The sequence below is a fragment of the Ochotona curzoniae genome, unplaced genomic scaffold, assembly GCF_017591425.1.
Source record: "Ochotona curzoniae isolate NIBS_2020 unplaced genomic scaffold, NIBS_Ocur_1.0 contig_3520, whole genome shotgun sequence".
Classification (NCBI taxonomy): Eukaryota; Metazoa; Chordata; class Mammalia; order Lagomorpha; family Ochotonidae; genus Ochotona; species Ochotona curzoniae.
In genome coordinates this window covers 30,863,301-30,882,486 of record NW_024465894.1, presented here as the reverse complement: position 1 = coordinate 30,882,486, position 19,186 = coordinate 30,863,301, and the positions used below count along the sequence as shown (strand labels likewise).

The following is a 19,186-nucleotide window of genomic DNA, read 5'->3' as shown; positions in this document are numbered from 1 at the left end:
CTCTTACATAGCAAAAGGACTCCAGAGTGAGGAGGCTGCTGGTTTCCCTCCACTTCCCTCTGTGACCCCCACAGCTAGGTTTTTTCAACCTCATTCCTGCTGCCTTCTGGTGATAAGATGGCTGCTGTTCCTCTAGGCATCACATCCACGTTCAAGGCAGGAAGAACAGGGAGGAGGACAGGAGCTGCATGTCCCTTTTACCAGAGGAGAAAAAGACATTTCCAGGAATCTCCCCAGTGTCCTTGCTCTAGGCTTCCTATGGGCAGAACTTGGTCACAGCTGGTCCTCCGTGCCAACGACCTGAGCACGATGTATGCAGATCGCTAAAAAAAACCATCCCTAAGGCGAGGCACGTCCACTGCTGGCCAGGAAACACGGGGATCCATGTCGGCGGGGAAATATGGTGTTGGATGATGTCTGCTGGGTCCAGCTCCCACAGCTCCCCAGCCTCCCGAGGACTTTGAGGCCACAGTGTCCGTCAGCCCCAGGCTATGCAGGCCGGCTCAGCGGCCCCCCCCCAACCGGTCCTCCTCCAGCTTCCGCTGTGGCCTCCTCTCCATCCGCCCCTCGGCCAGCGGCCAGCCCTGTGGCTCCGGCTAAGGGCGTTCACCAGCCGCCCCTGCCAGACTTGCCCCAATGTCTGCTCGTTTCCCACTTGGCAAACTCTTCCTCATCCTGTAAGCCTACATTTACACATCCCCCCACAATCTACCCTGACTCTAGGAAACCCGACAATTCCCTCTTTTTGGTCTCACGTGACTTTGTAATGCTCCCGCACAGTGCTGTGACTGCTTGCTGGGGGCCGTCTTTCCAGCCACCTAAGCTTGGTTTGACGCATCCACCTAAGCGGCTGGCACAGGGGCACACAACAGGTGCTTAGTGCAGAGGCAGCCACTTGCCTTCCAATCTCTCTCTCTCTCTTTTTTACTGCTTTTTTTTTTAAAGATTTATTTTTATTATTTTTTTATTGGAAAGGCGGATATACAGACAGGAGAGACAGAGAGGAAGATCTCCCGTCCGATGACTCACTCCCCAAGTGAGCGCAACGGCCGATGCTATGCCGATCCGAAGCCAGGAGCCTCTTCCGGGTCTCCCACGCGGCTGCAGGGTCCCAAAGCTTTGGGCCATCCTCGACTGCTTTCCCGGGCCACAGGCAGGGAGCTGGAAGGGAAGCGGGGCTGCTGGGATTAGAACCGGCGCCCATATGGGATCCCGGGCGTGCAAGGCAAGGACCTTAACCACTTGCGCCACCACGCCGGGCCCTCTTTTTTACTGCTTTTTAAAAACCAGTAAAACAACCTTGATTTCTGGCTGAACCCCTGGCTATTTGGAATAAAAACCAAAGCTTTCTGCCTGACCTGTTTAGCAGAAGCCATGACAGAATGCCAGGAGCCACAGCAGCCACTCTGGGTCGTGAGTAGAAGCTACGTGTGGTAGATGGAACAAAACGATGAGAGCATATTTGGGTTCCTGGTAGTGATATGATGCCTCCAGGTTTACACCTGCCTTCCTTCAGTTTAGGGGGAAGAAAGGAAACTCCTTGATTGTTGCAGCAACTATTTTGCGTTTTCTTTTGCTTATACTTAAACAATTCTGATAGGAAAAGAATTTTTTTTTTTTTTGGAAAAATTAATTTCGTTGAATTGCAATCCTATGAACCTTAACTATTGGCCTGCAGGCTTTATTAAGCTCCAAGACGTATTATTCCATATTTCAATATGTGAGTACTCGGCAGGATATCTGTATTAATCCCAGCGTGCTCACACCTGGCCAACGGCCCTCGTGTGCCATGCGTCTCGCCCCTACGCGTGTTTGCGATTGCAATTCCTTGTCCCCGCGTGAACTTGGCTTCCCTGGCAAACAGCGGACCTCTCAATGGCTTCCTGCCACACCTTCAGCTGTCCGTGTGCCCTCCTGATGGCGACCTGCTTCAACAACAACCCAGAAAGGGGAGGAAAGGTTAAGACAAAATGTTCCACTCGGCTCCTGCTTAAAAACCCAGCTCAGTCCCCGAGGAAGCGGAGTCTGGCCCTGGTGGCACTTGGCATCCACTCTTGGTGTCCAACAGGGAGAGCTGGCTCCAGCAGCTGTGGAGGCGAGGGGAGGATGGGGGCGCCCCTGGTCCTGGCTTGGAGTTCTGTACATCAGGGAAGAGGTGGAGCTCATCCTCCTCTGACCGAGCTCTTCAAAGCACCTGTCATATTGGACAGCTGGGTCAACAGTTAGATCCGGAGATTTTTTTTTTTTAAAAGTACAAATTGTCACAATTTGGATACTGAAATCTAGTGTGAAGTGACTGGAGTTGTGGAGTAGTTCTTACCCACCCAGGTTGAGAAGCGTCAACTCTGGGACAACATCACAAGCCGAGTCCTGGGCTCTGGGGGTGGGACTGCTTACAGGGACCACTCAAGTGGCTCAGCATGAGTCAGGAGGCCTGGGGGCTGGTGCAGTGGCCTAATGGCGGAAGTCCTCGTTTATCCCATTTGGGCGCCGGTTCTATCCCGGCAGCCTTGCTTCCCATCCAGCTCCTTGCGTGTGGCCTGGGAAAGCAGTGGCAGATGGCCCAAGGCCTTGGGACCCTGCACCTGTGTGGGAGACCCAGAAGAGGCTCCTGGCTCCTGGCTTCAGATCAGTTCAGCTCTGACCATTGCGGCCGCTTGGGGAGCGAATTAGCAGATGGAAGATGTTCTTCTCTGTTTCTCCTCCTCTCTCTATATATGACTTTGTAGTAAAAAAAAAAATATATATATATATATATTTTTTTTTATAAAAAAGGTCTGGGCTGGAGCCCTGGCTGTGCGGAGGAGCCGCTGGCCCTGGCGTTTGCTGGGGCTCCAGGGGGCTGCTGGTGGTTCGCACACCTGGGACCTGGATGCTCACCTCTGCCGGGTTCCGTGTTCCTGACATGATAACGCCACCGGGGGGCGTCTGTGGTCCTGCAGTCAGCAAACCTGTTCTCTCCTTAGCGTCAAACATCAGTGCTGGGGCTGCCATGACCTACCTTCCCCAAAGGATGAACTTGGGGAGCTTAACCTTGGTTGTTAGCTTTCCGAACCCTTGGCTCCATTTCTGTTGACCCTGGTCTTCGAGGTGGGCGGAAACTGATTTCACTTTAACATTGCCTTGCGTAACGCTGACTTGACCTCTGCTATCCCTGTGCCAGCCCTCGGGGCACACTGACCGGCTTGGCAGCCTGGCAGTGTAAGGTCTGTGACTGGGTGGCCTGCCCCAGATAATGGGGCTGGGTTGGCAGAGGGAGAGCGAGTGAGTGGGAGAAAGGCCCCAGGTCAGGCCCCGGGGGGCAGAGTCGGGAGGCACTTGGACTTAAAGCGCAGAACGCGGAGTCCAGGGGTTACAAGAAGGTGCGCGCCCCAGAGCTGCCTGCGCACATCAGACACTCTAGGACTGGCGTTCGGATTTTCCGCTCCTTTTGCTTCTGTGATTTCCTTCCCCTGCAAGGTTGATATTCTTCATTTTGGGATGCAATACAAACCCCATCACAGGCCCGGCGCGGTGGCCTAGCAGCTAAAGTGCTCGCCTTGCACGCCCGGGATCCCATATGGGCTCCGGTTCTAATTCCGGCAGTCCCGTTTCCCATCCAGCTCCCTGCCTGTGGCCCGGGAAAGCAGTCAAGGATGGCCCAAAGTCTTGGGACCCTGCACCCACGTGGGAGACCGGGAAGAGGCTCCTGGCTTCGGATTTGTTCAGCTCTGGCTGTTGCGGCTACTTGTGGAGTGAATCGACATATGGAAGCGCTTCCTCTCTGTCTCTCCTCCTCTCTGCATATCTGCCTTACCAATAAAAAGAAATCTTTTAACAATAATAACAACAACAAAAAACCCCACCATTCAGAATCTGTACAAAAAGATTTGCTGGATGGGATCAGAAGAGAAGGTGGTAAATGATGTTAAAAGATGAACGCGTATTTCGCATCCAGCGTTGTACGTTGGCTTATGGCAGCGCGGCAGCTGTGTGCCTGGCGCTCAGTGGGCGCTCAGTGGGAGCCCTTCCTCTGCCCCTCCCCCAGTGAACAGCCCCACAGATACCGTACTAACACACCAGCAACAAAAACCGGGATACAGCCGGTAATGACGACCTTCAAGACAAATACCACAGCAGGTCTGTATGAAAGGAACTTTTAATTGGGAATAAAACATTAAAATACGATTGCCGTTGGCGCACATGCACGGACTGGGTGGTCTGGGTACGCGGGGCGAACACAGACGTGCTGCAGGTTTTGGAGGGGATGGAAAACATCACGTCGGGCGTCGGGGAAGGAAGCTTATTGTCCCTTGTGGGGTCAGTGAGAGCCCGAGAGCTCTGCCGCGGGGGCTGCAGTCACTGCTCGAGATAAGAGCAAAAACCAGGCCAACTAGCCTTACTATTATTACTTTAAAAGATTTATTTTTTTATTGGAAAGTCAGATATGCAGAGAGGAGGAGAGACAGAGAGGAAGATCTTCTATCCGATGACTCACTCCCCAAGTGACTGCAATGGCAGGAGCTGAGCCAGTCTGAAGCCAGGAGCCAGGAGCTTCTTCTGGGTCTTCCACACAGGTGCAGGGTCCCAAGGCTTTGGGCCGTCCTTGACTGCTTTCCCAGGCCACAGGCAGGGAGCTGGATGGGAAGTGGAGCAGCCGGAACACAAATTGGCACCCACAAGGAATCCCTGAGTATGCTAGTGAGAACTTTTGCTGCTAGGCTACTGCACCTGGCCCCTTATTATTATTTTTTAAAATAATAATTAATTTACCATGAAAGGCAAAGAGAAATAAAGACAGAGAGACAGACGAGATCTTCCTTCTATTTGTTCATTCCCCACTTGACTACAGCAGCCAGGGGCTGGGCCAGGCCAAAGCCAGAGACACCTGAAAACCCACTCGTGTGTCCGCTGTGGGTGGCAAGGCCCCAGGTGGTTGGAGCGTGGCCCACCTGCTGCTGCCCAGGTACGCATGAGCAGGAAGCTGAATTCAAAGCAGAGGATCTGGGAGTGAGGCCAGGCATCGTGAGGGGGGCTGCCGGCGACCCAAGCAGCGCCTTCGGCAGCTGCCCCAGATGCCAGACCAGGCGGCCGCTCTGGAGCCCTTGTCTCACCTGGGGCTGGCGCTGCCTGCCGTGCAACTCTGGGCTCCCCGGGGCATGGCTCCTCCCCTTCATTTAGCAAGGAGGGTTTTTGCTAAAAAGCAGAAAGGAAAAGGAAGAAGGAGAGACGTCTGCGGAGCTCCTGTCCCAGGGCCAGCGGCGGTTCGGGCCAGCGCAGGCCAAGCCACGGGCTGCTCCCCCAGCCCAGCCGCCGTGCGTCCGCGTCCGTAGCGCTCAGTGTCTGCCCACGGCCTCACCTAAGCGAGACACAGCAAGAAGCCGTCACACAGCAGGGTGGAGGCCTCCCCTTGGAGGCTGCGGTGGGAGGATATAGGCGGAAAAGCCAAGGAAGGGCGCCTCCTCCCTCTTCCACTGGGGTGATGCAGAGGGGAGTGGGGGCAGGAAAGAATACCATGACAGAGTGGAAAGAAATGAAAACGAATATGAATACAGTGAACACAGAAATGAAAAGGAAGTAATTGTACGCAAGAATACGCTCGGGGTGAGTGCGGCGGTGTGGTGGGCTAATCCTCTGCCTGCTGTGCTTGCATCCGACGTGGGCACTAGTTTGTGTCTTGGCCACTTCACTTGGAGACCCAGAGGAAGCGGCCTGGCTCCCAGCTTCAGATTAGCGCCACTCTGGCCATGGTGGGAATGAACCAGCAGATGCAAGCTCTCTCTCTGTCTCTCTCTCTCTCTCTCTCTCTCTCTCTTCCTCTTTCTTTCCTTCTGACTGTAAAATCTGCCTTTCAATCCAAAATAAATGTGTTAAAAAAAAAGAGAGAGAGAGAGAGAAAGAAAAAGTATCCTAGTGAGTTCAGAAAATAATTACTGCCTTGGCTTCCTGTGCTGACGGCGACCTGGCAAGCCGTCTAGAGGCTTGGGTCTGAGGGTGATGCTTCCCCAGAGTCAAGAGGAAATACCCGCGAAGCCCCTCACTTTTTGTTGAGTGGACCCTGGATGGCCCGGCAAACTCTGGGGCAGATACTCCCTGCTTCCAGCAGGAGGCCAGCCTGGGGATTCTGAGCTCGCGGCATCAGCCTGCTGAGCAGGGCTGGGGAAGGAGGGCCAGGGTGGCTGGGGGGTTAAGTGCAGTAAGATGCACCTGGCTTTGGCCCCTGAGTAGCTTATGCTTCCTTCCTTCTGAGCTCCTTTTGTTTCACTCACAAGGTAAGGACACACGGTTCTGCTGACTAAGGTTGCATCTGAGATCTGCTCCAGGGATTACCCTTTGTGGCTAAAACCAAAATGTGTCCTTCATCCAGGTGGGAGCACTTAGGCTGCCCTCTGGACACAGGACCTACCCAAGAGTTCATGCAAAAATGGAACTAAGAGATCAATGAATTTGAAGCAAATGATGCAGGGCTCATGGGAATGGGCAGGTCATCGTGGAAATATCCAGTAAGGAGGACATCGCTAGCCTGGGAACAGTCCCCAGAGCACAGGAGGTGGCTGCAGGGAAGTGCCTCCCGGGCTGGGGCCTGGCGCCTGGTGCCTGGGGCTCAGCTCACCTTCTCCACCTCCTGGGCTATGGCCTGGTGCCCGCGGCTCAGCTCACCCCTCACCACCTCCCGGGCTGTGGCCTGGCACCTGGGGCTCAGCTCACCCTCTCCACCTCCCGGGCTATGGCCTGATGCCCACGGCTCAGCTCACCCTCTCCGTTCTCTTGCTGCTGTTCCACTTGGGACACAGACAATCTTGGATATTTGCAGCTTTCCCCCCTAACGTGTATTTTCCGTGAGCTTGTCCAAGACCCTGTGTCAGCACGGATTTCGCAATAGTTTCTGCAACACGTCATAAGATGCATCACTTAGTCCCATTTCCCACCAACTCCTGGAAGTATCCTCGAATGGCCTGCTGTCTTCTGCCTTTTCCAAGAGGTTGAGCTAGAAGGGAGGAAGGCTCTCCTGACCGGGCAGAGTGGCTCGGGACATCTGGAGGCAGAGCCAGGGAGAAGGAGCGGAAACTAAGCGTGAAGGTTAAGTGAGGTCCAAGGGAATCTGAGGACCCAAGAGACCTTCCCACACCCTCGGGCAGCCAGGGCTGGGGCTGTGGAAGGAGCTAGAATCTTGGAATTGTGGGGAGGGGCCCAAGGTGGACTGGAAAGCTGTATCATTGTTTTAGTGACAGGAAGTGGGAAAGGACACCAGTGGACCAAATTCAAATCCATAGAAGACTTTTACTGAAAAAAAAGTCATATAAAATAATTCTTTTATATAAAACCTGAAAATTTGTTTATAAAACCAGACTATACTAAAAGGCATCACTTAACCTTTCCCAACAGGAAGTCAGATTCCTTTTGCACCCAATATAAAAGGAACAACATCCCTCAGCTGCTCTTTGAAATACAGCTGAGCTGAAGTCAGGAGCTTCTTGTGGGTCTTCCACGCAGGTACAGGGTCCCAAGACGTTGGGCCGTCCTCCACTGCTTTCCCAGGCCACAGGCAGGGAGCTGGATTAGAACCGGCACCCATATGGGATCCCGGTGTGTGCAAGGCGAGGACTTTAGCCATTAGGCTACTGCGCCGAGGCCCAGCAAAGCTGCTCTTTGGAGCAGTGATGCTCTGAGGTTTTTTTCTCCCTTGTTTATTTCTTTGGGATGTGGCACCCTCTCCCCTACGGTTAACAGTAGTCCATTGCCATGAGACTTCTGGAACTGTCAATCAAGGAAACAGAGGGAAGAGAACCCAGCCGGAGGCTTTGCTAGGACGGGCGGGGTCTTCCCAGGCAGCGAGCAGGTGACAGCACGCATCAAGGAGTACCCTTTGAATGCAGTTACCATCGTGGGACCCATTGGCTGCCACGACTGGCCACACACAGCACACTGAGCTCGCCAATGAAGTTCCCGGTGATACGAACCCGTGGGTTTGACCCGTGCTTAGGCCACCAGGGAGTGCCAGGCTTGACCTCACCCAGCCAGCTGATGCCCAGCAGCTTCCCGACCCTACTCTGTAAGGACAGGTGGACAGCCATGCCTCCCAGAGCGACTGCAACTTCTGGCTCAGGGCAGAGGACGCTGCCCACGGCTCTCTGCACACTGTCCATTCTCAGGTGGCTTCGTGGGGTGAGAGCAACATCTGGGGCTTGTGGGCACCTGAGCTTGGGCCAGGCCCAGAAGGCTGGAACTGCGGAGTCTTTACCGTATCCTAGCAACCCACTTTTCTTTGCATGGGGGGGAGACTGTCTGAACATCACACGAAACATTTTTCTGTTTCCCGTTCTGTTCTACTGTTGCTCATCTCAAAATCACTGGAGACTGGACCAGGAGCAGATGGTCCAGGCGGCTGTGAACATGCCTCACGTTCCTGGTTGGGGATGACACCCTGATGGGCAGGGAGCGAGGTCCATTACTGCTTCTGCAGGCAAGCCACAGAGGCTGGTGGGGAGAGCTCCGAGAGTCGTAGGAACAGAGGCTAGATCCAGAATGTGGAGTGAATGGTGGCCGCCAGGAGGGGTGGGGCTGCCAGGACTGCAAACAGGCATGTCAGTCCCTCAGAACAGGCCTCCCCTGCCTGCTGCCATGGGGCCAGAGACTTGTCCAGAGTCCTCCATGCAAGGAGTTGCTTTTGGGGGCTCTAGATCAGAAGCGGGGTGGCAGTGGAGACCTTGATCCGTGCAATGGGTTTCCTTGCACCTCTGTGTCACTTGTATCTTCAAGAGGTACATGAAGGGGGCTGTGGGAGCCCCGGGCAGGCATGCAGGTGGCTGCAGGAGCAAAGGACCAATGACCAAGGCCAAATGGGTCAACGGTCACCTTGGCAGGTGTCACTGTGGACATGAGGGTCACGGCCCTGACCCCCGGTTGCCCACTGATAGCGAGTGACCCCACCTCCCACCCTAGGCTTTGACCTTCAGGGAACTCCACCAGTTCCATAGCCGGGGAGATAAAAACAGCTGCGCCAAGCAAAGCTTCATTTCTTCTCACACCTCCTGCGTGTGTGGGGCTTGCGGTTTGCAGGTAATTTTCACCCGTCTGCCTGCCTCAGTGAGTAAGAACAGCTCTGCAGGAGCTCCGTCGCAGTGGGTGGACAAGGCCCCGAGATCCCTTCCGCCCTGCTGGCACAGGGGCGGGGACGTGCGGGCAGCGTGTTTGGCATGGGCTCAGTATCCGGCTGCCTCTCCGCGCCCCCACTGCGGCTGCTAATCTGGAAGCCACACGAGGACAAGCCACGGCTGCCGTGCAGTCACCGGGCTCGGGCAGACCTGCTCCTCTGTGTCAGTCCTGGCCGCCGGTCAGCTTGTGGAACAGGTCCTCGTCGAGCGTCTCGTTCTGGTCCTTGGAGCGGGTGGACAAGAAAATGTAGCCGCCGATGTACTCGTGCACCACTTTGCAGTCCGCGCTCAGGCAGGTGAAGGCAATGGAGACGTTTTGGTCAAACTCGATCGCCACCTAAAGGAGGGAGGTGGGAACAGCACAGGAGAGAAACTGCTCAGCCCCACGTGGCCTTGGCAGCGAGGACAGCTGACCTGGCCAGCCCCGCACCGCCTCCTGGCATGCAGAGAAGGCATGCTTCAGAGGACAGAGCTGCTCTTCTTGCGCTCTCTTGTGGCGCTAAGTGCACCACACACCTGGTAAAAATCTAAATTCCCAGCTGGTGGGTGCTTTGTAGACTCTGGCTGTCTTTTTTTTTTCCCCTCGAAGATTTATTTATTTATTTATTTATTTATTTATTTATTTATTGTTGGAAAGGCAGATTTACAGAGAGGAGAGACAGAGAAAAAAATCTTCTGTCCGATGATTCACTCCCCAAGTGGCTGCAGTGGCCGGAGCTGAGCCGATCTGAAGCCAGGAGCCCAGAGCCAGGATCTTCCCCGGGGTCTCCCACGCGGGTGCAGGGTCCCAAGGCTTTGGGCCATCCTGGATGGTTTTCCCAGGCCACAAGCAGGGAGCTGGATGGGAAGCAGGGCTGCCGGGATTAGATGCTGCCAGGATTAGAACTAGCGTGCATATGCGATCCTGGCATGTGCAGGGCAAAGACTTTGGTCACTAGGCTGCCATGCCAGGGCCTCGCTGTCTTCTTTAGAAGACAGTTTGTGTGCTGAGAGGATGTGTGAACTCTTTAATGGACAATAAAAGGCCTGCCCAAATTGTCATGCAGCCATGAACTTCGACCCTTCCTAGCTGAATGTCGTTAATCTGAACGAAGTTAATCTGGTTCTCAGCCTTAACTGCCTGCCGGAGTCACCCAGTGGCTCTAGCTCCCAAAGCAAGCCTGATTTAGTTGATACTCTGTATGGCCTGGGCACTGAGTGGTGTGTGAAGACCCTTAAGGGCTAGGCCAGTGTTGCATCTCAGCAGCAGGCTAAGTCTGCTCCTGGGATGCCAGCATCCCTTACGGAAACCCGTTCAAGTCCTGGCTGTTTCACTTTGGATCCAGCCCCCTGCGAATTCACTTGGGAAAGCAGCAGAGGATGCTCCAGGTGGTTGGGCCCCTGCGCGCATACAGGAGACCTAGAAGAAGCTCCTGGCTCCTGACTGACCCAGCCCTGGATGTTGTGGCCATTTAGCGAATGAACCAGCAGATGAAAAGATCTCTCTCTGCCTTCCTTTCTCTGTAACTCTGTCTTTCAAATAATAATCTAAAAAGAAAAGAAAGAAAACCTCTCCAGGCGATCAAGTTACCCATCACAATCTTAGAGCCACTACCTTCAGTGTGGTTCACATCTCATTCTACAAGGGAGGACCCACATGGTTACCAGCTTCCTACTTCTAAAAAAATATTTATTTATTTTTTATTGGAAAGTCAGATATATAGAGAGACAGAAAGAGAGACAGAAAGATCTTCCATTCACTGATTCATTCCCCAGGTAGCTATAATGGCCAATCTGAAACCAAGAGCCAGGAACCTCCTCTGGGTCTCCCACGCTGGTGCAGGGTCCCCAGGCTTTGGGCCAACCTCTACTGCTTTCCCAGGCTGCAAGCAGGGAGACGGATGGAAAGTAGAGCAGCTGGGACATGAATTGGCACCCAGCACGCGCAAGAGGAGGGCTTTAGCCACTAAACTATTGGGTCAAGCCCAGCTTCCTGGGTTTTTAAAAACAAATGTGGTTCAGCCAGCATCCCTGTATGTTGAGGGTTTCCTACTGCGGAATTGAGAATGCCTGGCGGTGGGGATGGATTCTACAGCAGCGACATTAGACTGTGTGAAATTAGCAGAGGTGCCGTTGTGCCGCTGTATTCGTCTGGAATGATGTAACCCCGGGACTGGCTATCCCAGGAGGCTGTTCTATGGCCTGAGCTGATGGGGCCTGTTCCCTGGGGTCCCGTGCACCCCACCTGCAGGGTGTCCCTTTGGGAACTGGAGTGCTTTCTAGTGAGGCAGCAGAACTTTTCAGCCCTCATCCGGTCAGCTGTCTTGGCAGCCAGGCAGATGGGGCTTATTTACTTATTTTTGGATTTATTTCATCCAATAGTCATAGTTCAGGTAGTTTCTACTGAGTAACTGTTAACCTAAGACTTAGGCAATTCTTACCAAGTTGATGAACATTAAATTGCTCAGCAATTTGAGAGTCTGCAGGAAAGTGTGAGTAGGGACTAGGCCAGGAGCAGTGTTAGCTCTACGAGACGGCCCCGAATGGCAGGCGATTATTTTAGTAATTACCACATGCTTGAGGCTTCTTGGTTATAAATATGACCACACCTGTTGTAAGCTCAGAATAACTGGCAACCTGGAGGAAACACAGATTTACAGGCTCGGCCTGAATATCACAAGTTTTCACCTCACCTGTCTGATTTCCCAGTTGACATTCCACTGTTTCATATTTGTGAACCTCCAGGTTGTGATGGGAACCCCCGTGACTGCGTCAATTCTGATCAGTCTGTTGTAAGAAACTCCCAGAATGTCATCTTTTTTGCTTCCTTTGAATCTGAAAAAAAAAAAAAAAAAAAAGAGTTAGCTCAGAGCAGCAACTGTTCATTCACACACAAGTTCCTAAAGAGCCGAGAACAGCATTTCCAGGCTAGTTCGGAAGAAGGGAAATGAAGGACGGAGTTTCCAGAGAAAGGCATGCTTCTTGTCTCATAGAGAATCAGGAGAGAATTCACTACGTGAAACTGACATCAGAGGAAGGTGAGATAAGAAGTAACATCAACTCACTCTATGTGTTAAGTGCGAAATGCCCTTCTGGGCCCTGGAGGTTTGGGGATGAACTAATACTCCCAGTTAGCAACTGAGTCTCTGGAGGAAGTACAGATACAGATGCTAGATGAGGTGCTAGAACCAGCACAGCCCACTGGCATTGGGCGTTTCTGTTGTGATGTGGTGTTACCTGTCCCTGTCTGACGTAGGGATGAGGGAAACGGGCGAGAGGCCACATCTGGTAGGAATGCTGGTGTCCACATGGACAGCCGGGGAACGAGCGGTGCAGGCAAAGGGCAGAGTCACTTCCTCAGTGTTGTGTTGGGTTTAGCATGCTGCAGGACCTGCCAGGAGCCCAGGGGGCTGGCACGTGGACAGAAGGGAAGTGAGCTTGAGCTCAGAGCGCTGGGCTCTTGCAGGTTGTTGTAAAGACTTGGCATCTACCCTGGATGGGACCGACAGCCTTCCCGTGGTTCTGAGCGGAGGTGTGATGGGGTCTGACCTAGACAAGGGTCCTTGCGGCTGCAGCCCTGCAATGGGGACAGGCAGGGTCTCTGAGCACCTGACCCTCAGCAGGGGCAGTGAAATCGGTAAGACGTGGTCAAAGGATGGCATCTCTGTGTGTGTGGTTCTCTCAACCATTCTGTTGCTCTACCTTTCAAACAAATCAGACTAGGAAGTGGTCTTCTGTGTATACGTTAAAGGATTTGATGAAGGGCAGGACATTGGTATAAGAGAGAGAATGGCATTAGGAACAGCTCCAGGAGCTGGCACCACGGCCTGGCGGGTGTAGCTGCCATCTGCAGCACCCGCATCCATATGGGTGCTCGTTTGAGTCCAAGCTACTTCATTTCTGATCCAGCTTCCTGCTCATGGCCCGGGAAAGCTCTAGTCCTTGGGCCCCCGCACTCACAAGGGAGACCTGGAAGAAGCTAGCTTTGGACTGGCCTGTTGCAGCCATTTGGAGAGTAAACCAGTGGATGGAAGATCTCGTCCGTCTCTTTCTCTCTCTCTAACTCTGCCCTTAAAATAATTAAATATATATTTTAAAAAGACAAAACCAGAAAACAAAATCCAAATCTTCCTTACTGAGCATAAGAGTATGTCTTGATTCAAGAACAGTCTGTGGATACATTTCGGGAAGTCCCTCCCGCACAGTGGGGCAGGGCCGTGGTGCTGAGGTGGCTTGGGACGGAGGGCACTGCTTCTGTTGCCAGGACATGGCCTTGGCTGGGCGGGGACTAAGGCTATCTTAGTGTAAAATAGGAAGCAGGTGATGGATGTAAAGCAGGAAGCTTTATTCTGGGTTCTACTGGCTCAGAAATTTCCAGAGACCAGGGGGAACAGGTGCCCCACGTGGTACTACTGCGTGACAGTAACACCAGGAGTGTTGGGACTTCTCAGTCTGGGAATCTAACAATGCTGCAAAGCCACACTGCGAGATGCGGTGGGGGAGATGTCACAGGGAGAAGAAATGCCAAGGGAAGCCATGGCTTTCACAGACTCAATCAGTGATTCAAATGTAGTTATCCTAAAGGAATGAAATCTCCTTAAGCATTTACAGATGTGCTTTCCCACATGTTGCTGAGTGTTGAGACTTTGAAAGGCAGCTACGGAAGATGGGCAGGGGGCAGTCTAAGGGACAGAGTCCTACAATTAAGAGCCTTCCACATTTTAGACGATGTGCAAGCCAATCTGGCTCCCAGATGTCTTGTAATGTGGAGTACAAAGCGAGAAAGGCAAGCAGGAGTGTGATCACCTGACAAGGTAGTACGTCAGGCCGAATTCAGGCAGGGACTGCCACGCCTGGATGAACCGCAGCTTTGCTTCGACCAGGGGCATCTGGGCCACGTTCTGGTGGGCTTCCAGGATCCGGGCTGCCAGCTGAACACAAGCAGAGGACATCACCGCGCTGTGCGCCTTCCTTCAGCCCCACATCCCCAGGGAGAGCAAGGGGCCCTGGCAAGGGCTGTCTGCCATGGCAAGGGACCCAGACCTCATCTTCATTCCTCCCTGCTCATTCTGGCTCCAGCTTTGTCTGGAAGACAGGGGACGCACTGGGGGGAGACAAGAGTGAGTGCACAAGAACAAGGCATCTTGGGGTCCCTCTTGTCGGGCATCTCTATGGAGAATCTACATGCAATGGTTCCATGATACTACTTGAGTCAGTTTAACTGGGTGATTTCTAACCCAATATTATGTAAGCATAATTTGAATTACAATTTTTATTTATTAGAAAGAGAGAGAGAGAGAATTTCTAGCAGCTGGCTTACTCCACAAATACCTGTAATAGTCAGAGCTGGGCCAGGCTGAAGTTAGAAGCCCGGAACTCAATCTGGTGGCAGGAACCCAAGTACTGGAGCCATCACTACTGACTCTCAAAGTGCGCATTAGCAGGCAGCTGGAACCAGAAGTGGAGCTGGACTGGAACAAAGCTCATCACTAGGGGGCGCAGGGGTCCCAAGCTGCAGCAACATTCCTGTGCCAAATGCCCACACCTGGATCTTGAATTCGTGGGGACTAAACCATATTTTTAAAATGTTGATTTACTTTTGTCTAATTCTCAGGCAGAGAAAAATGGAGAGAGAGTGAAAGAGAGATCTTTTGTCTGTTGGTTCACTCCCCAAACATCCACAACAGCCAGGGCTGGGCCAGGCCAGAAGCCCACACTGCATGTGTGTGTCCCACTTGGCTAGAAGGGGCCCAAGCACTCGAGTCATCATGCGCTCCCTCGTAGCAAGCACTAGCGGGAGGTTAAGACTTGAGCCAGCACTCCGAGATGTGGGTGTTCCACGTAGCAGCCAGACCTGCTGCTCTGTAATGCCCACCCTGATTAATTTTGTGCTCAATTAAGTTCAATTTTGCAAGAGTTAATAGCCCAGTCATCTGTTGCAAAATTCACAATTTCCTCCTATTATGTCAAAACAAAGAATCTAATGGAATTATGACTTCTTATGAACGACTGTACCATTGTAGCAACATGGGGAAAATCTGTCGGGGGCTGGGAGTTTGCGGGGAGGAAATACAGTCTATATGAAACTGTACCATAACATTCAAAAATTCAAAATTAGAAAAAAAACATACAAAGAATCTTCTGCAGGTCAGTGCAGCACTACCTGTTTCGACTTGTGCTTTTTGGCACAGCGGGGTGATACAAAGCTTTCGGGGTTCATGTCCATGTTCTCGAGACCAGAAGCTGCCGGAGACGCCGAGGTCCGGTTCTTCATCCTCAGAAACGACAGGATGTTGAGGACCTCTGGCTGGTAGGAGCTGTCTGCCATGGTCTTGCCCTTGGAGGCCAGGCTGCAGGCGGCCATCCACCGGGCGTATTGGTTCTCCTGCAGCAAACACAAGCAGGCTGAGAGGCAGGTTCAAGTGAAAAGCCACTGTGTGGCCAGCTATGCAGGACTTGGGCCTCCTTCCCCATCACAATACCAAACCCTCACCGTCCAGGCAAAGTGGCTGTCGCTCTGTGTGGCTGTTGGCCACCTGCGCTGGCGCTCAGCGACAGCGGCTGAGGGCCAGGCTGAGTTCTAGATGCTGAGGGTCTAGGAATGTCACTTCTGAAAAACTCCACGGGCACCTCCACATTTCAAGATGACTCAAGGACACAAGGGAGCCCATGGAGCCCAGGCAGGTGGAGGCTCACACTGCTGGAAAACCTGCCTTGGTATATGTAACATCACGAAGCAACACCACCTGTGACCATGACATGGATTTAAAAAAGAGCCGAAAACACTCCCATCATGTAGCACCATGGTCACCACCAGAATGTCATATGGAATGCCTGACTCATGTGTCTGTGGCGATGCAGTGCAAAGAAAAACCCATTGCTAGCCAAACACTCGGTACCTGCCCATCACGTGCAGTGTTACATAAAGCCTGGTCTTGCTGTCAGGTGAACTCGGTGTTGTTCTCTTGAATCACTGTCTTAGAGTCCACTCTTTCTATGTGGACAAAGGTTACTGTTGGACAAGTGCTGTGTCATGCTGGCAGACTCATGCATACTGTGCTGGCCAAGTCGCGTGCTCTCTCTCTCTCTCTCTCTCTCTTTTTTTTTTTTTATATAATTTTTTTCCTTTATATATTTGAAAGGCAGAGAGAGAGAGAGAGAGAGAGAGAGAGAGCATTTCCATACTCTTCACATGGCCAGAGCTGCGCTGGTCAGAAGCCAGGAGCTTCTTCTAGGTCTCCCACATGGGTGCAGGGGCCCAAGGCTTTGGATTGTCCCCTGCTGTTTTCCCAGGCCACAAGCAGGGAGTGTAAGTGGAACAACTGGGACTTGAACTGCCTGCAGCTCTGACTTAACCCACTACATCACAATGCCAGCCGCTGGCCGTGTCTCTTAATGGCATCAACAGGCCATGTGGGATGACAGACCCAGGCTGTCTAGGTTTGTTCCACTTCACTCTGTGAGGTTCACACAGTGACGAAGTCCTGGGACACGTTTATCAGAACGTGGCCCTGTTGTTAAGCAATGCACGCCTGTATTTCCACTTTCAGAGCATGTTTGATTTACATTAAAAAGAAAATGTTGAAACAACAATGGAACTGATTTCCTCTATTATCCATAGTCTGATTTCTCTTTGGTACACATTCCGATCCTAGGGTCACAGTCAGGGCCACTGAGGGGCTTTGAACCAGCTGCTGGTGGTTTCTATCATGCTGTAACGACTTTGCTCATCTCTGACCTCTGCCAGAGAGCAGCAGTGGGCACCAAAGCTGAGAGGGAGAGCTGTCCAGAGCCACAGTAGGTGCAAAAACAGAAGCATGGCTCTCGGTTGGCAACACCATTCTCCCTCCCCGCCCCCCAGCCACTCTGCCATGTGGCTCTGCAGTTCACCGGCACACATGGAGTGCACCTGCTGACCCTAGATTTCAAGCTAGGCCATGTGCTTTGCCCTGGCCATTGGAGCATGGTGGAGGTGACAGCGTGCACAGACTTCAGGCTGAAGCACTAGGAGGCCTCCCACAGGCCAGCTGCCTGAGTTCTTCCTAGCAGCCTAGGGTTGGACAAACTAAAATTCAGGCCGACCTGTGGGGCCAAGCAGACCTGACCTGTGATTGCCAGCTGGGAGCATCCAACGCCAACCCAACCGTGGCTCTTTCAGAAACAAACGCTTATGAAACATGATTCTTTGATAGGTGTATTAGAACGCAGTAGTTGAGTGATGCAATGGTGTTCCCCTGTGAAAAAACACTCACATGTTTTCGCCATCAGGCGTACTGAATGGGAACTGACTCAGCACTTTCTTGTGGTTTCACTTACATGGTCACATCTCAAATAGACTTCATTCATTCCATCAGCAACAGGGATTAGTAACTTGATTCCAAACTTTCTGCCTGCAACATTGACGTCTGGCACAACTTCACAACCTGAAGGACAAAAGGCAGGGACAAAACCGAGCTGCAGTGAGGTTGTTACAGGAATGAATGTCAGGCCTACGCTGGAAATAGAGACTCTGAACATTTGGCTCTCCTGAAAAATGGAGACGCCAGCTGATAGTGTTCGTTAAAGAGCAACCACAGAACAATTAGGAGCAGTTCACGTGGGGAATGAAAACAGATTTTCTTGAATAATGAAGTCAATTGAATTTATTTTTGAGGCTTCTGTTAGGTATCCCAATCCACAGGGGTAGTGGTGAACTGCAAAATAAATGCAGGCAGAGGGAGTGCTCTGATTGGTCACCATGATGCGTGAGTCAAATGCATTGGCTAATGAAGCAATCAATCAGTGGGGTGTTACCACCACATTATTAGTCATTCACGGAAGACAGACTTGGCATTGAAGTGACACTGAATGAAACTTTATTGTTTCTGATTGCAGAAAGCCTTTCCGGATCCCACAATGCCTCAGGTGCTGCACAACTGGACACAATCACACCACCACGAGCACACTTTGGACAGACCAAGTCCAGGCCCACGCCCCACGAGGAAGGGATGCTATGGAGCAGACTGCTGGTGCCACCCACATGGTCCCCCAGAAGCATCTCCTGTTCTACAGAAAGATGCTTTGATCTGCTTGCTGCATCATGACAAGCCCCGGCCAGGTGCTGGGTGCCCTTACCTCTAAGATTCAGTTTTTCTATTGGTTCTCCTTGTTCAACTTCTTTACTTTTAAAGTAGGCTATGGATGTGTCTTTAAAGACGAACCAATATTGTTTGAAAGACTTTAACATCAGCTTCTTGGCCCTAAAAAAGCACAGTAAGTGTTAAAAGTGCTGTCTAGACACACAGGAGACACTCACTTTTTGAGCAGGCAAACATGCTCTCCACGCTCCGCCAAGCCACATACTTTTCATTTTTTAAAAAACATTTCCCCCCCAAATGCCCACTTATTTCTAAAGACTGGACACGAAGTGTTGCTAAGAGGTGAACAAGCTAATGCGAAGGATCTGAGTTAGCCTGGGTTCACACTCTGGACCAGCTACTACCTGCGAGAGACCAGACGGAGCCCCTGTGGATGGGGACAGTGGCAGTGTTAACAGCCCAGGGCTTTGGTCAAAGTGGAAGTGTGTGTCGCAGTCCCTGGCACAAGCCAAGCGATGGTGAGAAACCTGGGACATGCTCAGTGCACTCCTCAGAACCGAGAGATCAGACAGAAAGTCAACAGTGGCATTATGGCTTTCACTTGATTCTTATGAGAAAGCACAAGGACATTCCAGAAAGCCACGGAAAGACTGGCAGCTTCCAGGGCAGGTCGTTTAGGTTATTCAAATTAGGAAATGTGAGAGAAAGGGGGCAGAAACAGACAAAACGAGCAACCCGGGCCTTGTAGGTGAAGCAGGTGTCTGACACTGGAGTTGTGGCTTTCTGTGTTGAAGAAGGGCAGAAGTGATGCTGAGATGCCACACAACACTCTCATCCTGTATAGGAGCACCTGGGGTTGAGTCCTGGCTCAACCTGTAACTCTGCACCAGGTCATGACTTAAGTGCTTGATTCCTGCTACCCACGTGGGAGACCTGGATTGAATTCTGGGCTTCTGCTTTCAGAAGCCTGACCCAGTCCTGGCTGTTGCTGACTTT

General features: G+C 52.2%; 1 protein-coding gene across 1 annotated transcript in view; it reads right to left on the bottom strand.

Moving 5' to 3' along the window:
- Window positions 1-9,297: 9,297 nt before the first annotated feature.
- FERMT1 (FERM domain containing kindlin 1) overlaps window positions 9,298-19,186 on the bottom strand; it is a 29,686-nt gene continuing 19,797 nt past the window's right edge. Inside the window, exons 9-14 of the mRNA XM_040981204.1 lie at window positions 18,228-18,352; window positions 17,430-17,536; window positions 15,277-15,498; window positions 13,920-14,044; window positions 11,807-11,948; window positions 9,298-9,471 (exon numbers count right to left, since the gene is read on the bottom strand). Of these exons, the coding sequence (XP_040837138.1) occupies window positions 9,298-9,471; window positions 11,807-11,948; window positions 13,920-14,044; window positions 15,277-15,498; window positions 17,430-17,536; window positions 18,228-18,352 (895 nt within the window). The remainder of the gene's footprint in view (window positions 9,472-11,806; window positions 11,949-13,919; window positions 14,045-15,276; window positions 15,499-17,429; window positions 17,537-18,227; window positions 18,353-19,186) is intronic.